The sequence below is a fragment of the Phoenix dactylifera genome, chromosome 10 (genome assembly GCF_051530095.1).
Source record: "Phoenix dactylifera cultivar Ajwa chromosome 10, Ajwa_hap1_PhDact_Kaust_v1.1, whole genome shotgun sequence".
In the NCBI taxonomy this organism is placed as follows: domain Eukaryota; kingdom Viridiplantae; phylum Streptophyta; class Magnoliopsida; order Arecales; family Arecaceae; genus Phoenix; species Phoenix dactylifera.
This window is the reverse complement of record NC_143199.1, coordinates 31,322,277-31,344,364: the sequence shown is the minus strand read 5'-3', so window position 1 is coordinate 31,344,364 and position 22,088 is coordinate 31,322,277. Positions and strand designations below refer to the sequence as shown.

The following is a 22,088-nucleotide window of genomic DNA, read 5'->3' as shown; positions in this document are numbered from 1 at the left end:
TATAGTAGTGGAGAAGCGATAAAAGCCCTAACCATCAAAGATTAGGTCTTGACCATACCATGTCGGGATGAATTAGACTTGCATGTGCGAGCGAATAATGAGCACATTTGAACTACCATGTAGGTCCTAATTACGGATACTAGAAATGAAACCTATAGAGGAAGCTTGGATGGATGCAATTTGCGCACGATGCGTGGAGATAATTTAATTTCAAACAACGTGTACATCCAGCATTCCTTATTTCAGACACAAAATTGATGAAGGTATTATCGATCTGGTGGTACGACACTCATTCGGCAAACAATGTCCATCATCATCAATCAAGCAAACTTACACATGCATTCGATCTTAATCATCCACATGCTACAATCATCATTCACATCTCAATTGCTTGCCTAACAATAAATACGGCATAGCAAATGCATCTCTGATTTCTGGTTAATAAGATCCAATCTGATCCTTGCTATTGCGACTCGATCAACAGACCTTTTTTTTTTTTCCTTTAAGAAAAAGAGATGGAGAACCAATGGACATGCATGCATGGGACTTGTCCTCTTCCTCACAGCTCTGTAATTATCTTCTCCAGATCGCTCGGCCGGCAGGGTATAGCAAGGGCCCCCTCATGCTGGAACCCAAACTCCTCTTCTGCCAACTCCAACCACCTCAGAAACACTGGGTGTGAGAGGCAGCTCAACGACACCACAAATCTTTTTGGCTTCTCGTCAAAGACTGCCACCACTGCAAAGTGGCCTTCCTTCACATCCTCCGGCAGCACCCCAATTCTGTCAGCCTCTTCGAACTCGTCGGATAAATGACCCCATATTGAAGGAGCAGTCTTCATCTTTAAGAATGGAAGAAGACTCCTCTGCAGGACTTGAACTGCATGCTTGAGAACACTGCTTCTCTTGATGAACTTTGCCTTGGCCATGTTTTTCCTTGCTGTCAAAGGTTTGGCTCCTTTGGCTGCTTATATAGGGGATTAAGCGAAAGGAATGGGACTGCCTTCTTGTCTCGAGAGATACGCTTGTGCCGGCCTGTTTTCGATTAGCTCGAGAGAATAATATTGAGTGCAGCGTGATGTAGGTATATGGAGGCTTTCAGTTTGTCCTAATGGCCTGCCCCCCCGCCCCGAACATGGCTTTCAGCCTGTGGAAGGGAGCCCTCGGATGCTTGCATAACTTGCGCTTAGAGCCAAATATCTCTTAACTCAGATAATTTTTAGAACCATGCATCCACTTTTCAAAATATCAAGGGAAATGCTTTCGGGGTGCCGGTTGCATGGACACGAAAATTTCAACACGCTAAGAATGTTCCATTTGGCTCACAAATTTGGTCTCGATTCTGCGAGGCTCTAAGATTGGCCGATATTTGCTCCTCTGGTGTCGACAGCAGTATATTAATCCAGCTCTCTCTTTTGCTCTCCTTGTGCTGGTTGCAGGAACTGCATGATGCTGCTTCGTTAAGAGAAACATGAGATTATTTCTTAATAGAAGCTCCATAGAATTGGTGAAATGGAAGATCTTGTGATCATATAAAGACAAGGAATTCTTCCTGAACTTCTCTTAATGGCTACAATAGTTTTGTTTCTATCGTTCTTTTTGTAAAGACTCCATGTGAATCCTATTTCTCTAAATTCAATTCTCATAATAAAGTTCTGGGTGGCTCTTAGCCTCCCATACAATATAATAATAATAATAATAATAATAATAATAAACAATGTTTAATTTGGCAACATCCATAATTAACCAACCCATATGTTTGGCAACAACGCGAGTCACGCTTATCCTCTCATATCACATGGCTAGAGAATTGAGCATTGCTCAAATATCAACAGCATGCAGTTTTGTAGTCTTGTAGGTTATTAGGGCGAATTAGCCACTGTTTATGGGTCGACGAGTCCTTCACTGACCAAGTTCACGGAACCAATCTAGCAGCTTTTGATGGCACCCAACTTAATTTGCACCATTTGGAGGGACATAACATATCTTATCTTGCTTGAAGTGACCCACTGCAGACTAAATTGGATAGCTGACATGATATACACCCATTCTCAAACAACAAACCATCAACACCTATGTGAGTTTTTCATGCCTATGGTTATAGATGATTCGTGCCCTCGACGCACCTAACCAAATTAGAAATAGAAGGGAAAAAAAAAATTGAAAGGCCCGTCCCGATCGACTATTTTATCATGCAAACTCTCTTATCATTGAATTTCCAAAAAAAAAAAAAAAATCAATTACCCATAATTTCCAGTTAATGGAGGAATATCCATTCCATGGAGCATTCTATATTTTCAAAGGTTTTTCATGAACATGATTGTATTTATTAAGAATTTGTACATAAGTATCTAATTAAAGATAAATGATTTTTTTTTTTCACAACAGATTTGTTAGGGAAAACTATTTGTACTTGCCTATAAATCAATTCTGTATAACCTGTATGCCTACAGTGCACTTATATTTGCCAAGCAATACATCATTTGGAACAGATTCCAATAGTCTCTTCCACAAAATAACATTAAAAAGAGATCACTTTCACCAGAAAAAGAGTGATCATATTAGCAATGCGTTTAGTGGTGAATCATTGTCCACCTTGGCGCCTTCAGGGTCCTCCACAAGGCCAAGCCCATCATGCTCCAAACTCTATCCTGAGTTGTTCATTTGAGAGAGGGCATGCATGCAAGCTCCTCCAGCCATGCATCTTGCCTCCCTTTTCCCCTCCGCAAAATATTATAGCTGTCATTAATCAGACCCCTTCTTCTCCTCCCTTCCTTGCCTCCCCTTAGACCAGCAGCAGAGTTCCGTTGGGTCGTTCATCTGAGAGCCCGAGTCTCCAACCTTGAAGATATCCAGCTTTCAAGGACGACTCCCTAGTTGGAGCCGGGCGACACCTTGTCCTGCGGTACAAGATATCCCCGGGTCAAACCCAGTTTCCGGATTGGTGGCACCAAATGGGCAGTCCCCTGTGGGGCGGTGTCCCGGACGTCTCTTTGCCGCACATTTAAGCTCATTTCTTTCGCTCGATATCTTAAGAAACCAACGCTCGTTTTGGAACGTTTATTGCTTGTATCCGATGCGTGCGGGGATAAGCCAGTCTGATATCCATGGGGATAAGCTGCAAGAAGTATGCTCATAGTGTTTTCCAATTCCATATGTATAAATGGTGGTGATGGAGATGCCACGCCAATCCGAGGGCCCAGCGTACCTAACCTATGTTAGTGTTGAAGTTTCTCCATGTTGAATCCATCGGTTCCTCAAATCATGGAAGCCATCGTCATCTCCTCCCTGATCGACAACAACAGCCCTTATCCCATCACAACAAATAACCAACTCGGTTTCTCCTCCTTATCTAAACAGAGTTCTATAACTTATTTAAACTAGTGTATTGTGGACGAAACGGTGTAACGGGAAACATATCTCTCTCTCACTGAAACGTTTCGAAGTCTCATTTGTTCTTCTCTTTCGATTCTTTATATGGTATCAGAGCAAATGATTGACAAACATCCTGATGTCAATCACTGGGCAATCTCCTTCCGAATCCTCTGCTGAGAATGTCATCCCCGCTTATCCCACCTTTACAGCGATACCTCATATGCTCACAGTGAAGCTTACCCGTGACAACTTTCTCTTTTGGAAGGCTCAAATGGTTCCATACTTTCGAGGACAAAATGTGTTTGGTTTCCTCGATGGATCAATCAAAGCCCCATCCCCTTGGTTACTTCCGTCTTCAAATGATGACGCCGAGAGTTCTCGGATACCCAATCCTGCTTTTCATCAGTGGGTGAAATAGGATCAACTTATCCCGAGCACCCTCATGTCCTCTCTTTCAAAAGGTATTCTCGCCCAAATCATTGGCTATACCACTTCCCATGAGGTCTGGCAAGCTTTGGAGAGGAGCTTTGCCTCACATTCTCACGCACGAGTTGTGCAGTTGTGCACCCGGTTGGCAAGCTTGAAGAAAGGTAACCTCTCTATCACTGACTATTTTCGTAACCTGAAGAAGATCTTCGATGAACTTGCTTTAGCCGGACATTCGTTAAGCAGTGATGCTCTTCAAAGTTATTTACTCGTTGGTCTTGGATCTAACTATGATCCTTTTGTTACATCGGTTACCACTCGTTTTGATCCTCCATCTCTTGAGGAACTCTACTGTCATCTCCTCACTCATGAGTCACGCCTCACACACCAAAATCAGCCCTCCTCTTTTGCTGACATTGCTGAACCATCCGCAAATATTGCTTACTCTGTTCATTCCGTTTGCAAGTATATACATCGTCCCTTGAACTCTCATTGGCAAGCTATCAAATCGATCCTTCGGTACTTGAAGTCCTCCATCTCCTTTCGTCTCCTTATTTCACCGTCTTCCTCCCTTCAATTGCACGCCTTTACCGATGCTGATTGGGCTGGTGACAAGGATGATCGTCGCTCCATTAGTGCCATTGTATCTATCTTGGCACTAATATGATTTCCTGGAGTTGTAAGAAGCAAGCTACTATTGCTCGAAATTCTACTGAGACTGAGTATAAGGCTCTTGCGAATGGTTTTGCTGAGCTCCAATGGCTTGGCTACTTGCTATCTGAGTTGGGCTTCATCAAGCTACCGGTTCCTTGTCTCTGGTGCGATAATATTGGTGCCACCTACCTCTCATCTAATATAGTTTACTATGCTTGCACCAAGCACATTGAGTTGGATTTTCACTTTGTTCGTGAGAAGGTTGCTAAGCGCCAACTTCTTGTGCGGTTCCTCTCCAGCAAAGATCAGATTGCTGATGCTCTGACCAAGCCTCTATCGACGTCTCGCTTTCATTTTCTGCGATCTAAACTCAACGTCCGGTATCTTCCGTTGAGTTTGCGGGGGCGTGTTGAATCTATCGGTTCCTCAAATCATGGAAGCCATCGCCATCTCCTCCCTAATCGATAACAACATCCCTTATCCCATCACAACAAATAACCAATTCTGTTTCTCCCCCTTATCTAAACAGAGTTCTGTAACTTATTTAAACTAGTGTACTGTGGACAAAATGGTGTAACGGGAAAACATATCACTCTGAAACATTTATTCCTCTCTGAAACGTTTCGAAGCCTCCTTTGTTCTTTTCTTTCGATTCTTTATACTTTGGAGACAGAGGGTAGATTAGAGATAATTTGGCTCATACGAGTAGAGGACTTGTTAAATAGTCTGACTGGTTTCCAACCTACAAATTTTGCACTCCTAAACCCGAAAACCTCATATGTTGTATGAGGCATCAAGTATGCATCATCTATTCGAGTATGGACAGGAAACTGCTCTGTAATATTGGCCAAGTGGAGTTTTAAGCATCGAACCTGTTGCCGTTGGAAAGCAGCCCGACCAAGATGCGGAGCTGGTTGAGTTGCTAGAAGGCTCGGATGGTTGGTTGTTCAGACTGTAGAGATTAGTCAAAGATCACGATGTGCCTTTGAAGATGTTGATGTGCTCGGATGGCGTTGGTTCCAATGCTAGTCACTCTCGAGATGGTGTTGGAAAGAGAGGATCATGCTCGGACGTTCGCTCTGATATCGGATCCGACTTAAAACAACAAAGACAAAGAAGTCATGTTACCGGAGAGTATCCGACAAGGAACCCTCCGACGCCTAAATTAGAAAAACTTTCAGGGAACGGCAGAGGCATTGTGAGAGTGACAGAACGACGACATAAAGACGTAAGAAGCCTCGAGAGCACTTATCTGGAGAGTTCTTCGGGAATGGTTTGTATGGAAAAGGGTCGGTGTCCGTCACTGAGGAATTCGGGTTTGTGGATTTGTCATCTTTGGTAGTCCATCACATGTCTCGAAGGTCACAAGAAGATATTTTGCTTGTGCATCATGTTCTACGAATCTCGCCCATGTGGTTAAGAAAATTGCTCGTGATCGTGGCTAAGATGTTGCCAGTTAAGGAGAGAATATAAAATTTGAAGGACTCTCCACACGTTTTTGGATTAGTCATGTAACAAGCTTTGATTGGTTGATCGAGAGCTTGTAGCAAGCTTTAATTAGTTGGTTTACTATATCAGTTATAGTTAGTTCTGAGGCATATCAAGGCTCAAGTCACACTATTGTCTAGGTCGGTGTCATAGTATAAGAAAAAGCTAAATATAAAATTGATAGAGCAACCAAAGAACTTATAAGAAGATTTGCATTCAAATGCTTCAGTTGATAGCTTCCATCTACCAGTCAGAGATGATTCAAAGAAAACTCGTTATAAGAAAAAAATATAAAAGAAAGAGATTTTCTACGCAAAGCTCTCTATCTTGCTAGGACTAAGAAAGCCTCCATGCAAAAAGATAGTTCCAAAATTCTATAAATTAATGAAAAGAAACGAAAACCTACATTTACAAAGATCTTAAAAAATATGGTCGACTCATGCAATGTACCGAAGCTCCTACGGGCCAGGAATCCAAAAAGAGACCTTTTTGACTTGTGTATCCTTTGAATACATCACACCACAATGAGGAGCATTTTATGTATCATCACGAAATCAGATTGTACATACGGATTACTTGTATGCATGATGTGTCATCAGCTGGGTTCACTCTTATCATAGGCCATTTATATTGGTCATACATCTTATCCTCTTGAAAAAAAAAAAAAAAATCTCTTCATACTCTCGAACCTGTTGAATTTATTATACTTTTGTTTTCAACATTTAATCTTTTCACCTCTCAATTTTTCAGCAATAAAGTGCAATTGATGTAGCAGCCAGTTTGAGCAGACTCACTTTTGTAGGTTTGAGTTGACAAAATGTCATGCCATACTTCAAAAATTAAATATAAAAAATATATCATATATATACATATATATATATATATATATATATATATATATATCATGATACAATAGTCCTCTCTCTCTCTCTCTCTCTCCCTCTTTCCTTCTTAATTTCCTTTCATCAGTAGATAACGCTTGCAGGTTGCTTTGGACTGCAAGCCCATAGGAGCTAGTTTTCCCAAAAGACCCCAATACCGCTGCATCCTTTGTCAAAGCAGGGTTCCATAACTTCCTCAGACCATAAGAGGAATATGCAGAATATCATAGTGACAGTGGTGGCTCACCGAAGTAAAAAATTCTTAGGTGGACCAGTCTAACCAGAAAGCAACATTGAAAGAAAAGGAAGAAAGAGAAAAGAGAGCTGGTGGCCCTCTTTTTTTTTTTTTTTTGTTTTGGTGAAAACGACAATTTTCATATAGCTCTAACGTGAGTACATCCAGCCAAATCAAAAGAAAATAAAAAGTATAAAAAAGTAGGAATGTCAGCCACAGATGTCCAAAGGAACTCTTCGGAGTGCCGGGCAACGTAGGAGGCGATCCAGTCAGCTGCTCTGTCAGCTGGAGGCCCTTCGAATCTCCATATTGCTTTCTGGTTAGATTGGTCCACCGCTAAGCTGGTAGACTTGGTTCAACTAATAATTTCTCTCTGGAAGCAATAATGAGACGAGGAGGAGAAATTCTTTGGATGACTCAAAAATCTGATACTTGATTTCCTTTTACACGATGAAGCTAAACTAATCAAAGACAGCTTTCCTCAAGGCATTTGTAAATTGTGATGCAGTGTGGCAGATTAAAGGACATCAACAAATATTAACTAAAGAAAATATGACATCAACAAATGAATCTTTTTTTCTCTCTCAATAAACAAATGATTTTGAAAATGCTAGCTAGACTACTAATAAGGTTAAGTTGTTTCAAACCATGGGTCTCTCATAAGTGAAGGGGGGGATGCCAGCCAGCCATTGCCAAACTAATGTACATGGAGCTAAGTGGCAAGGAACTATAGAATATCCAAATAGGTAGTAGGATTGGATGAGAAGCTAGCACAAACACCAGTTCTTTTGCCGGCGATTTTCTTATAAAATTTATAACAAACGTAACCATGTTGGGCAATGTCTGAACATTATATAAAAATACCTTCAACCTAAGCCAGTCAAGTTGAGCATGCAACCTAAAATGAAAGTAGATCTATAGCAAATATTCTTTGCGATTCTGTTCACAAATATATGGTAAATTGCTCGTGATAACCTAGTCTTGTACATTCTTGAATTACCAAAAAGAAATTTCCTCAAAAAAAATTACTACACGAAATGCACATATGACTTATTATCTTATTCTAGTTTATTATTCATTCCTTCATCGTGTTAATAGAGTGAATCTGATCATTCTTAATAAAATATCTAGCATTATTTAATATTGTTATCAGATTATTTCAGTTTAAAACCCGAAAGCATTGGATGGAAAAACAAAACACAAATTCCACTACCAGAACCGGAGAAGTTCTCTATGGTTGATTAAATTTCCTATTAAAGAAGAAAGAAAAAGGATTCCCTTAAATTTGCTTATGAAAATAGGAACTCTGCATATGTTAATCATCATTTGTTTTCCTGCCATTCATTTCTTTGTTTCAGTTTAATAAAAACCTCCTTGTTTCTTTCAAAGGCACTAAAATAGTGGTTAAGTCACACATACGCCGATAACATGCTAATCTGTTGGTTCAGAAATCTAGGAGAGAGGGAGGGAGAGTAAATGAACAAGAAAAATAAGTATGAGATTAAAACAAGCCAGCATGAGATGAGATATTATAATGGAAGCATACCCATTAATTCCATGTGACGACTCCAATCCTCACTTCCTTCTAGGACCAATAGCCAGGAAGCCATATGGAACCAAGATAAGAAAAGCTTGGGATGGATGGCGAGCTTGGTGCAAGATAATACAACCTTCCATTAAAAAATGGCTCGTTGCCTCCTCTCCTGATGGCTTCAAACATGGTATCATGACAGCCATGGCTGGTCGTATCAATTAATGAGACAGCCCCATGAGTTGGGCTCGCCAACCATGGCTGGTCGCATCAATTAATGAAGCAGCTCAATGAGTTGGGCTCGCAATAAAACTTAAAAATAAAGCTAGGGAGCAAGGCAAGGCTGAGCGTGTGAAGTACAGCGATATGAGGATTTGGTGAATACCCGTTTGCGTAAAGCATCCGTGCTGAGAGCACGTTGATGGGGTGGAGATTGGTGGCAGCTAAATATAACGCGGAGCAATCATGAGGGAGTGCACCAAGCCTCAATGAGTGCTGCGATGAGCCTAGGAGAAGAAATTATTGGTTGATGAGATCCAAACATAAAAAAAAAAATATAAATATAAATTAAAAAAATATTAAAAAAATTATTATCTACACTACATATATCGGCATGTGTGCGGCCAATTATAGCCACCGGTTCCTATGATAGGCACCAAGATTCGTGCTTAATTAATAGAGCTCACATAAACTAGCAGAATAGCAGCTGTTGTTGGTTGCATGTACGACCATTTGGTGCAGGTAGCGTAGGTAAAAAAATTTTAGAGTAAAAAGGAAGTAACAAAGGTATATTCTTTTGTTGTTGGACTGGCCGATGGAGATGATTTAGCCAATAATTTTGCACCACGAAAGGATTCGAAGGAAGGCATGATTTTTCGCTGCTTCTCTCATTTTATGCTACTAATGAATTGCATCTGAATTGAAGTTATTCTCATCAGAATTGTTAGCTTTCTCCAGAAGGAATGCAATCCAGCAAGAGAGCAAAGCAGGATGGTTGTGCATAGGAGAGAGAATCTTCTTTGCCAATATGACCGAGATTTCGTGGTTTTCATGAGAGAGATAGAGAGAGATGATATCTTTGTCCCAAATCCATGTATGCAAACAAAAATTTCTATCCATAGGACCTAACCCGGTCCTTCCTCTCATGGATTACTCAGGGGCTGAACAATTTGGTGAATGAAATTTATATAATTAAGTGGTCGTATTGCTCTGAATGGAAAGAAAAAAGTGGACCCCTGGAAGGTTACATACTTCAAATCGACCAGTGCCTAAACTAATAGCAAGTCTCCCCATGATCAACGTTATGCACGATTTAAGGACCGGGGTACGTAACTAACGATAATGGAAGGTAAAGAATGTGCTTCGTTTTGCTTTTGTTATTTATGTCCTTACCAACTAATGCAGCAAACAAAACAGTAGCAGTTTAACAAAAACCAAGAAAAAGAAAGGAGGATATTGGGAGGAATTTTGTGTGTTCTCGGGAAATATACATACGTACGTACGTACGTATGTATATGTATATGCATATATATTAGGATTTGTAGATACAAGAAAGCTGTGATGATTTAAAATGGACGAATAATGGTGAAGGATAAATAACTAATGACAACAACGTAATGATACAACTGAGTGCTGTAAACTATCCTGTTGCTTTTCGAGTGCCTGCAGGCTGCTTCTATGTACAGTGGTGCTTGGAAAAAGCACAAGGCCGTCAAAATCATAAAATTGAGATGGGAGGGTGAAAAGCCACCCCAGGAAGGTATTCTTCGGCACTCTCACAAACAAAGGAGGCCATAGAATACGAGGGGGATGAAAGCATTGTCAAGCTGTGCTGTGTAGGCCTCCAATAAACCACTCACAGTGACCGCCAGAAGCAAAGATAACCAGTGCTGCACCGATAAGAAAGAAAGACAAAGCTTCAGCATGATGTAATAACCTTGTAGACAGGAAGCATAAGCATTCATTAAGAAAACCAAAAAAAAAAAACAAAATTTGTAAAACTGGTGCCATGAATGTCTTTTTAGGTATGACTGGCTTGATTTGCACCATGACCTATCCATTTATTAGCCTTGAAGGCAATGCCATTTCTGATACTAATTTGATGAGAAAAATGCTAGCAATCACCCGCCATATCACCTCAGTTCACTGGTCCTGTGTGGAAGTTGGTGATTGGCTGAGCAGTACATGTGGCCTCGGCTGCCGCCACCTATCCCCCATGTACCGTACCAATTCTCGACTGCCACATCGGACTAGTGAAACGGAGCAGTGAATGATCAGTGATCGGTAGCAGTACTTGTTCAATAAACATCTGCAGCACCCTATATGGAAACTGTGGAATTCAGTCTTTCGTGTCACAGCAGTCCCCAACTATGACTACACTCTTGTCGCATGGAAGAAGGCATACGCATCAGGCAACATGATAATTTTTTCGCTTTAAAGTTTCAAGGATTGAGGAAAGAGATCGAACCTGTGACAGTATATAGCCGGTGGATGCTAAGAGAGGAAGTAGTATTGAGCAAGCTGCTAGGACTGATGTTATGCCAGCAGCAGTACCTTCAATAGTTTTCTCTAAGAATGGGAGAATGCACATGTTAGTAGCCTGAACAAGGAAACCAAATTTTAATGATCCATGTAACCAAAAATGTACAGGATGGAAAATTCAACTCACTCCCAGTTTTGCTCCACCTGAGAACACCATACTTGTGGCCAACCATTGATGCCTGGGGAAAACGAGCCACTATCATGAGTATGGTCACAAAGCACTCAGGCACAGCAGAAAGGCCATGGCAATACTTCAAACATACATGCGCGCACACAGAAAAACACAATTTACCAGCACAATAGCACCAGTCATCAGCAAATTCGAAGTCGCATCTATAATTCTTTCTTATAATTTAAATAGAAACGGCCCTTTTCCTTTTGTTCTAATGTATCACGTGAAAGTGGCTCATAACTGCAGTTTATTAGCTACTCAAGCCTCTCTAAACCACATCCTAAAGTCTGGAAAACTTGGTTTTCTCTCCTTTTCTTTCTAGCAAATTCGCTCAAAAATTACAAAATAATCAGAAGAAAATGAGAGAGATGTTCAGCAATTTTCTTTCAGCAAGTCAATTCAACACTGGGGAGAAAGTAAGTTCTGTTGCTTATTTAATAAAACAACATAAGGTTGGGACAATTACTCGCTAATCTCATGGATAAAATAATGAAAGAGACGGAGAATAAGATAAAGGAAAATGAGACATTTGAGCATCATCATCCATCATGTCAAAGTGAATAGTTTTGATCATCATCAAGATGATAACTAATAATTATCTTTTTTTCCAAAATATGAGATTAACAATATGAAAACAGCATGTTTTATCCTATCTAGATGGGGTTGGACAAAATCCTAGAATAGAAATATTTGTTAAAGAATATACGGCACACTCAGTTGCCCTTCTCCATAACTATCTGCTTAACAAACACTGTGCATAAATGCATAAATATAAAAATTATTATAGTCTGTTTACCCACTTAACAATATAATGGCATATTACAGTACAATGATTACTCATGCATCATGACATAGAACAAAATAAAATGTCAAATCAATTACAAAAAATCCTAGCTTTTGGCAAGGTTCAAGATGACATTCAAAAAATGTTTATATTGATTCGATCTACATCATAAACAAAAAGACACAATAATATGAGAAAGTAACAGCCAGCAAATCATCATTGTCATACTTTGTTATTTGATAAACATAATCCAATTAATCTCATTTTCTCAGATGGCAACATCGGAGTCAGAGGCATGCAAGACAGGGGTAAGCGTACAAAGACTACCTAATAAAATATGAGCATAATACTGACCATGGTATCACCAATTCCTAAGCTCAAAATTCCAGCAAAAGGCGCAAGCGGTCGATCATTGAACCCAGAAGACATCCATTTTGGAAGAGCACATCCTAGTAAGAGGGAAAAATGACTGAAACAAACCAAAACAGAAACAAGGGAAACATCAATAGTTAACCAAAAATGCAAAGAAACGACTCGATAAAGTGCTAGAGAAATTCATGCCTGATGATAAGAATCTCAGAGTCACGATGATCAGTAAATGCATTCATGAACTGATGTACAAGGTGCCCCAGAGGCCATATCTTCCATACCTGCACACACAGTGTACGTTTAATGAGGCTTGAGAACAAATTTTTGGTTGTGTCATTAATCGCATGAAGCATTCAAACGGAGACATTTACAAAGGTGTGTGTACAGACATACACATGTTAACATTCCTAAAGTTAGAGGAGGGCATAATACAGTATAAAAGGAGCTCACCATTTAAATTAACCTTTAAATATCTTGCTGTACGTGACCTTATCACAGTTTTTCTCCAAAGAACTCACAACCACTCCCCGTGACGAGAAAACTGTTTTTATATTAGGGTTTCACCAATATGATGCCTTGAATGAGCATACCACCTATAGGGCTCATCTAATCAATTATCCCAATCATTTTCCTAACAATCACTTCTGATTCAACTTCCTTAGAGAAGTGATCCTCTACCATTTTTGTAATGATCTTCCCAGCCTAATGCATTATCATAAAAAACTGAAGAAAGATGACTCCCTTAAGCAAAAGAAATTTTTTCCATCTGAATGATGACTGCTAGGTTCGCAAAAACATGAAATAATTTGTCAAAAACTACCATTTACCCCACTTGCTGGGGATGGCCTCGATACAACATGAGGTGTTTCGGATAAGTGCATCCGAAGGTTCAAGACCTGGTTTTCCAACTTGGCCAAGGACTCACCAACTTGCACGTCTTCTTCTATGATCTCTTCCACCAACTCCAAGAAGGCAAAGTAAAGATAAAATCTTTAAAATTCAAGGGACAATAAAGATGCACATACCCTGACTTTACCATTATGACATTAATATAAGTTAGTCCAACAACTGCTTCTAAACCATGTTCACCACCAAGGATAATTCTAACCTATTAACATTCTTTCCGATTGTTGATGCATCATTTTCCATCTTACCTACTACATGGCAGGATAATGATGTCATAAATGGCAACATGCATATCTCGCAATCTTGTCTACAGATCGAAAGTTCTACTTCAATTAGGATGATTTTCAGTAGCTAAAAGACATCAATATTTTGCTTTGGTACTTTAAAAAGCCCTTAAAGGACCATGTATCTGTTTGTCAATAATCCACCATTAGAAGATGATGTACCATTACAGTTAATATTGGTAGACTAGCATTTGGGTCCCCCCAAAAAAAAAATCCTGGTTTGAACTAGACAATATTCATAAAGTGTCAAACTAAGAATACATCATCGTTGTCCTCAAAATACTAAAATGTGTATATTTGGTGGACCATAAATGGAAGTATGCACAATGAGAACTGAGAAGATAGAAGTCAAGTGTTGGCAACTTGATCTAACATAAATGAATCAATTTTTCATGCTTATAAATAGGAATGATTCAACCATAAAAGCATTTATAGGATAATGTTGCTTTAGATGTTCTGAGGATGGACCACACTGGTAAGTGGGACTTCAATCAAAATTTCATTCGGTTCAATTTCAAGATGAAATATAGAAAGCAAAAATAACAAAACTGACAAAAATAAGGTGGTTTTGCACTACTGTTTTTTAATTATTCACATTTTAAATCATGTGCCTATCTTTTTAATGCTTACACGGGTTGGAATTCCTATCTTATTTATTTACTAATTTACTAGTATCTACAGTAGAACAAAAATTAGGAAACAAAGATTCAAAGTAGCTAATTTTTCAAAACAATTATTCATGCTAGATCTGTCATGAATAGTGGAGACACAAGTGAGGACCAAGAAGCACCAGGAAGGTCAACGAAAGTAAGTCGCAGATGAAGTGGTGGGCAGAATACTCATGCAAGTACTTGACTTCAAAACTTCATAATTGTGAACTATACTTGCTTCAATACTCTATTAAAATACAAGGAAGAACATAAGTCTGAAAATCATTTGACACAATTTGAAAATGTATTGGGTCATTTCTTCATTTAAAAATTTAACACATCAGCAGTAAAGGGGAGTTTATACACGTACGAAGAGAGCTAGACTTCTTGCTTCACATTGATCATGTTTCAACATCTAATTATGGAAGTTAACATACACAGTGTTTTAAAGAATAATTACTATCTGGTTGAAAACTTACTCGAATCATTTCCAATACTAAGAAAACTGCCAAAGCTGCACCAAATGCTAGGTCCAGAAAAGATGGCTGCAAAGTACGGATACATTAACCATTAAGAGGAACCATGGGACTACTGAAGGCATCAGCTAAAAGATTTAAAACATCACCTGAAACAGAAGAGCAGGCAAAAACATTAGAACTGCCACTAAATGGTAGTATTTTCGGAGAAGAATCCTCTCAATCTTGCTGTGTTTTGATATATTGTAGAATCGCAAAACAGATGCACATATCACACCTATCCAGTATATGCATAATGCCAGCCGTTTCAGTGGGTCAGTGAGCACAAAAGTAAATACCCTGCCAAAAGTCATATGATATACTGAAACATCCCGATCATTTGGATTGAAAAAGATTTATTGCACCGTAACTTTTATACCAAATATGAAGAACTTATCCATCCAATCAATTGAAGAATTAAGTTATTATAAATAACATAAACTATAGTCAGTGACACCTACAAACAGTCATTTATCTTAATTAGTTCTCAGACATGCTAGATCAGCTGGAGCCTGAAGAATGTGAATAACTAGAGGTGAAAATCAGCATACAGGCCGTGAAGCCTAGTCTGAAACTAACAATAATGAAAATACAGACCAGAAATCAAATATATATTTGATGCTTATATGCATTCTAGGAGTGTTCAGTGTTTGCACTTACTATTGATCTGCTCTTCGCTACATATTTTATAATAAGGTCCATATCTTGAAATGCAATAAGAAAGATTCATTGATTGATCACCTAAAGTAAGAAAAAAAAATTAATTAACCTTTTCTTTTCTATCCAAATTAGAGTTTTTCCTTCAAATTAACATCACCTGCAGCTGACATGTGTTCAGGAAAAATAACTATAGATCAGAAAAATAATCTCACTCTCTGCAGGTTATTAAAGGTTAGGGCAATTTTATATTTTGCAATTTAGATGTTTTATTCACGGATGGTAGCTGCCTTTTGTTCATAACACCGTATCTAATATGAAAGGATATTGACCACCAAGCAATCCATGACTGGCAGAAAAGTTATGCACTAACAAGTGATCATAATCCCAACCAGTGTTTATAAAGCAATTCACTTTAGCATATCACTAGCAGCTTCTATCAAGAATTTAACTGCTTAAAGAGCAGTATTTTGTAGCAATAACAGAAACCCTCTAGCCTTCTGACATGGATAAGCTTTCTCCTCCTGTCATGAGAATTTTCAAATATGAATGTTTGTTATTTATTAAAAAAAAAATAAAATATCACTACAACAGAAAATCTTAATCTACAACTTCATATTTCCATGGTCATATTCCAGCAGAAAAGCCACAGCTTTAAGCATGACTTGAACTAAAAGGAATGACATTAAAGGTGCATTTTGAAGTACTGGTATTCTTCCTACAGTTGGAAAGCAAAAGCCATTTATAGCTATATTATAGACATAGCATACTTCATTTACTCAATGCGCTCGCAACTGGGAATAGACTAAAAGTTTCCAATCAATTCTGTACCTAGAAATCAAATGTCAGGGATGCTTACCATAGCAAAGGATGCACATGAAAATCCTGAATGAAGTACATCCACGCTGGAACTAAAATTGTAAACATAACTAACAGAGAAGCATAAAATACAGCAGAACTTCCAATCCTTCTATATGTCCATCCTTCAGCGGCTTGCTCTTCAGGCTTATTCAAATTTGCAAAGTACATCCAAATTTGAAGTAGACTTTTGTAAAATACTGGCAAAAGGAGAAGACCAAGCAAGTGTCCCTTCAAGAAAGATAAAATCCTTCCATTCATTCAAAGAACTGATAGAATTCATTCAAATGTTATAATGGATCTTACCTGAATAACTGTGGCTATTTCACTTCGAGTTCCGTATCTTATGAAATTTAATTTTGATGATAATAAGGAAAAATTGATCTGTTAAATTATTCATAAGAAGCGAGTTAGTTTTGCTAATACTTTTTTCTTGGATTTCTCAAAACATGGAAAGGGGAGAAAAAACCAATTATCAACTTATGAAGCAAACAATCAACCTTTGAAAGAGTCAGTCCCAGCATATCACCAAAGTAAAGAACCAGACCACTTGACACCAAAAGCGCTTCTCCTGAAATTAAAACAAAAGGCTAAGGTTTAAAAGATAAGAAAGGCAGTTCTTCATATTCAACTTAGAAAAACTGAATAAGGATTTTTTTTCAGTAAGCAATAACACAATAATCTTGCATCAAACAGTCTAAATTAAGAATTGGTTTAATCCGATTGTTTGCTGCCCTAAAACCTGTATATGGGGCAGCAGTGATAGATTTTGAGATTAAGGACAAATAAAAGGTCAAATAAACCATTCTAGGGTTTTGATGTTGGGAAAAGAGAAGATGAATAAGGTTTTAAAAGGTCACGGGGTAAAGGAGAGAGTCCGTTGTTGATGTATAACTGAAATTTAGAAAATAGTGTGTGCATAAGCTATTTCCATGTTTCAAACCTATGATACCCAAATCAAATCTTACAATTGTGCCAAAGCCCGCCATCATGCAATTTCAAAGATTTGTTTATAAAAAAAAATAATTTAAAACAAAAGGCAATAATGCAATCTTAATAGTATATAATGTCATAAGACCAATGCAAATCTGCTTAGGCCATAAAACACACACAATAGAATGTAGGTTTCAGATACAAACCTATGGAGGCACAGGATGGAAATGTTTGAAGAATATGCTGGATAAGAAACACAGTAGTCAGTCCATGCCAGAGTAACCACAATAAATTATTTGTGATAAACCAGCCTGTAAAAAGATAAAGAGATAGATCAGCTTCATATCATGAGATAGATTGCTCTTACTGTAATTTAAGCCAATAACATGTCAGTATAGTATTACATATTGCAGCAGAGCAAATCTTAAAGGAGTTATGGACTGACCACTGTCTGATTTTGTTGCAAACAACAGACAGCACGTAAGTACATACAGAACTGTGTGGAGAAAGCTATATTTTGAAGCTTGAGAACTCGAACTTGCATTGTTGGGAGAACGCCTCAGTATGAAAAAGAAGAAGATTAGCACACCAAAGCAGCTAACTGACACGGTCCAATATTGCATGCTCATATAAGCAAGCTCTGCCCATGCAAAGAGAGATTACTAGATTTAGAATAAGTAATAAAATAAATTATTCAAAGCAGGAAAATGAAAATGAAATATAAACGAAGCACGAGGCAGCAACATTTTTTTCCATGACAATAAACAATTTAGTTTCTTTCTCAGAAAAAAAGGTGTATTCCCTAGATCAGACAACCTTCATGTTTACATGGAGGCCACAAATCTGCAAGCTTGCAATCAGTCTAGAACAGTAGAAAAATATTAAAGAACAAAATAGACAACACAAACAGACACACACACATATATATGCAACCAGCCACTTTTCTAGCCTAATAATATAATCTGCAAATGAAGAATTAATTGTTTATCATTTCCATATATATACATACATGTGTGTGTGTGTGTACACACACATATATATACACATATGTATATATACACACACAAAAAAACAAGACCCAGCAAATTGCATTATAGGCAAACCTCTTATCAAGCTATTAATTGTCCTCAGGACAATTCTCTGGTTTAGCGTCAGAAAGCATTTGATAATTGATATATTTAGATTAGATGAAATCAGGTTTAGTTGAAAACATGATGAGAGACGCTAACTAGTTTGGAGATGGACATTTGATTCACCTCTTCAATGGCTCCAGTAGAGCTTCATTGGTGTGAAAGGTATAAATCATCCAGTTGCCATACTAATTTAGAGGAATATTGTCTGTCAAGAAGATTCAGGATTTTACAACAGTTGTTGCATTATGCCCTTGAAAGATATCATAACTTGGAACTTTCTTGCTCAATATTTTTAAAGTATAATCGGCTCTTGCAAACATATGTATGTTTTTCATTGGCTCACATGGATAGAAAAGAATAGTAGGATATTTAAAAGGAAATTTGAATCCCCAAAGGAATAACTCGAGGTGTGTGGGGGTGCGGGTTTCCAGAATTGCTGCTTGCAGTCCCAATTCTATCTTGTTACGATTTCAGAAAGACTTCATTATATATATTTATTTTTTCAATTATGTCTCTGGCTTTTTCTTGAAAATTTGTGATACAAGTTGAGAACTTTAGCATAAATCTAAATCCATCTTTTGTCATGAACAAAATCAAAGGCTTCTTGAATCAAGTGGATAAAGTTAAGATCTTATTATGTTCTTCGATATAGTTTATCATTTTCTAGATTGACAACACAAGAGTTGTTTGATATTTGCATACCGATTAAGTCTGCAACAGATATGGGTCCACGACAATGAATTAAGCAACTGCAAAATCTACAGGTCTACAGGGCAGTGGCCTCAGTTGCAACAACACTGTCAGATCCAAAGTTCGAAAGTAAAATCTGAATGATCTGTCAATAGTAATATGAGTCATGAAACTAAACCAAGAGGTCCCAAATCTATCATATTATGATTTCAGAAAGACATCATTATATATATTTATTTTTTCAATTAAGCCGAATGGTAGCACATGATCCTTCTTATGGTTTTTTCTTGAAAATCTATGATACAAGTTGGGAATTTTAGTATAAAACTATATCCATCTTTTGTCGTGAGCAAAATCAAAGGCTTCCTGAATCAAGTGGATAAAGTTAAGATCTTATTATATTCTTTGATATAATTTATCATTTTCTAGATGGACAACACAAAGTTGTTTGATATTTTGCATATCGACCAATTCTGCAATGGATATGAGTCCATAGCAATGGAATTAAGCAACTACAAAATCTATAGGTCTACAGGGCAGCGGCCTCAGTTGCAACAATGTTGTCAGATCCAAAGTTCGAAAGTAAAATCCGAATGATCTGTCAATAGCAATGCAAGTCATGAAACTAAACCGAGATCAGCCACTCTTACCTTCAGGCCCAGCATCTTGCCTCAATAGTGCCCTTGAGAGTTGTATCAACCGTGACAGCATGACAGTAGGCAGTGTGACAGCACCAAGTAGTATCCCAGATGAAGCGCCAGGCCTAAAAACCAAAGGGAGAGACAAAGGTCACAACATCGTCCCAAAGGAGAGTTTTCGAATCCGCCCCAGTAACCTATAGCTCCAAGATGTCATAAACTTCAAAAAGAAAAAAAGATAAAGAAAACGACCGTTCCCAAAATCATATTTCACGCAATCTTCGTGCTGAAAAGATACGAAATTTATCCACTATAGTTTGCAGAAAAAATAAATTAAGAAATATTATCTCATAATAAATAAGGCATTAGATGTAGAAATTGAGAAACATAACGAACCCTAAAGGATCATTGTTTACCAATGGAGTTCAGACGTTTTTTAAACCTAAAAGAAGGACCGGGAAAAATGGAGTTTTGAGGGAGGATATTTAATGAAAATGAAACAACAGCATCAATCACACGACCAAATTATCCCTTTGAGGAAAACAGCAATCAAACTCAAAAGAAACGCCGGAGGGGAAATTTGCCAATTAATCGGTGGCGACCGATCTAAGACCCGTTTCTTGGAAGAGCATTCTTTCGAAAGAAAACTTTTGGGATTTTGGTACGAATAATTAGGGATAATTGCTGAAAGAACTGTGGGGATGGGGAGGAGAAAGGCGGACCTGGTCTTGAAGCGGTCGAGGGCGGTGGAGCAGTCGGCGGAGATCTCGACGACGAGGCCGCAAACGGTGAGAAGGACGAGGGCGGCGGCCTCGAAGGAGAGGGAGAGGGGGGCGGAGAAGAGGACGCGGGAGACGAACAGCAAGACGACGGCCCTCTCGCCATTGCAGTGCTGGGCGGCCCCGGCCATGGCGCAGGGACCAAGGATGGAAACAGTACGAGGAAAAAACAAAGAAAAAAAAAAAAAAAGGTTCGGGAAACCGGGTGTATACGCCAGCCGCCGTTAGCGACCTGGACGCGCAACGCGGATGATCATGGCACGCGGTGCAGGATATAATCTGCCGTAAACGGCGGTTTTAGCGAAGAAATATCCACACGGTGGACTAATTCAACCAAAAATCTTCATATCATGCCACGTCAACAATTATAACCGCTCATTTCCGGTGGACCTCATTAATATAGCACGTCTCTTGATGCATTATTGCAAGAATGAGGGGTTGTAATTGATGGCGTGAACCTGGTGCATGGAAAATAATCTTTTTGAAAAGAAAGGAGTAACGCAGGCGGCGCATATTGGTTCGTATTTAGATTGGTCCGCCAGATTGGCGGTAGGCCTGGAACGACTAGTACTTTTACGCCTTGGCGTTGCGAGCTGAGGCGAACGGGGTGGGCCACCACAAACGCGTCGCTGAATCGGTAACCGGTTTACGTCATCGTGTAGGTTGCGGGTACTCGCATCGCACAGCTCAGCGGACACCTATAAATATCTAGTACCGTAACAAATCACTTTAGAACTGACGTGGCAAAAGTCTATTGGAGTGATACGCGAGACCAGCGTCATTGACTAGTTGGCGCGCCAGCAGGAAGCGACACAGTAGGCTGTCGCAAGGGATTTGGGCCTCATAACTTTTCTGGACTATTGTGAGGTCACCGAGGGCCTCGTGGTTGCTTATGGCTAGGGAAATACGTGACTACCTTTATGCTACTACAGCATTCGGTTTTGTTCTTTGCATCTTGGGAGCCCCTGCCCCTATACTATCTTAAGATGAATTTTGATAAAAATCTGCCAAGCAGAGGTGAGGGAGATGGAGTTGCTTTTACGATTAGGAACCGAGACTCTAGATTGATTGCGGCAAGAGGCGACATTCCTTCAAGGCATCAATTATTGGGCCAGAGCTCCGTATTGTATGGAAGGGTATTTTCTATGTGAGACAGGTGTTAGGGGCTGGAAGCATCATTCTTGAAGGAGACTTAGCCGCGGTGATTAGATGGATATTGGACGAGGAAAGGAGGGGATCAGATCACCCGCTCCTAAGTGACATACAGTGGCTAGTGAGGAAGTGTAATACCTTTCAAGCTGTGCATGTTTACCAAGAGGCGAACAGAGTTGCTCACCGGGTCGTCTCATATGCTGCTTATCACTTCGGCGAGTTTCTTTGGACTCGGAGTATTACTGTTCTTTCTCCACCTAGCTACCTTCTTGCTTTTGACACTGCTGGCTGTGCTCACGTGAGATTAGTGTGAGCAGCCAATGTACAAAAAAAGAAAAAAAAGAAAAAAAAACTTGGCAGTGATGTTTTTTTTAGAAAAAAGAAAAAAGAGAAGTTGCTATATAGATAAAAAAAAAAAATTAAGAGAGTTTACGGATT

At 38.9% G+C, this 22,088-nt stretch overlaps 2 protein-coding genes across 2 annotated transcripts; both read right to left on the bottom strand.

The window, feature by feature from the left end:
- Window positions 1-282: 282 nt before the first annotated feature.
- On the bottom strand, window positions 283-1,749 carry LOC103707004 (auxin-induced protein X15-like). Its single transcript, XM_008791324.5, has one exon. The coding sequence runs from the start codon at window positions 926-928 to the stop codon at window positions 560-562; it is 369 nt and encodes a 122-aa protein (XP_008789546.1). The 5' UTR covers window positions 929-1,749; the 3' UTR covers window positions 283-559.
- An 8,305-nt stretch (window positions 1,750-10,054) lies between these two features.
- Window positions 10,055-20,779, bottom strand: LOC103707005 (dolichol kinase EVAN). The gene is made up of 14 exons (XM_008791325.6): window positions 20,442-20,779; window positions 19,732-19,844; window positions 17,704-17,898; window positions 17,465-17,569; window positions 16,826-16,896; window positions 16,632-16,709; window positions 16,327-16,556; window positions 14,921-15,110; window positions 14,775-14,840; window positions 12,648-12,736; window positions 12,441-12,555; window positions 11,258-11,309; window positions 11,057-11,157; window positions 10,055-10,478 (listed from the first exon to the last, which is right to left on the bottom strand). The coding sequence occupies exons 1-14, from the start codon at window positions 20,627-20,629 to the stop codon at window positions 10,365-10,367; spliced, it is 1,707 nt and encodes a 568-aa protein (XP_008789547.3). The 5' UTR covers window positions 20,630-20,779; the 3' UTR covers window positions 10,055-10,364.
- Window positions 20,780-22,088: the final 1,309 nt, after the last annotated feature.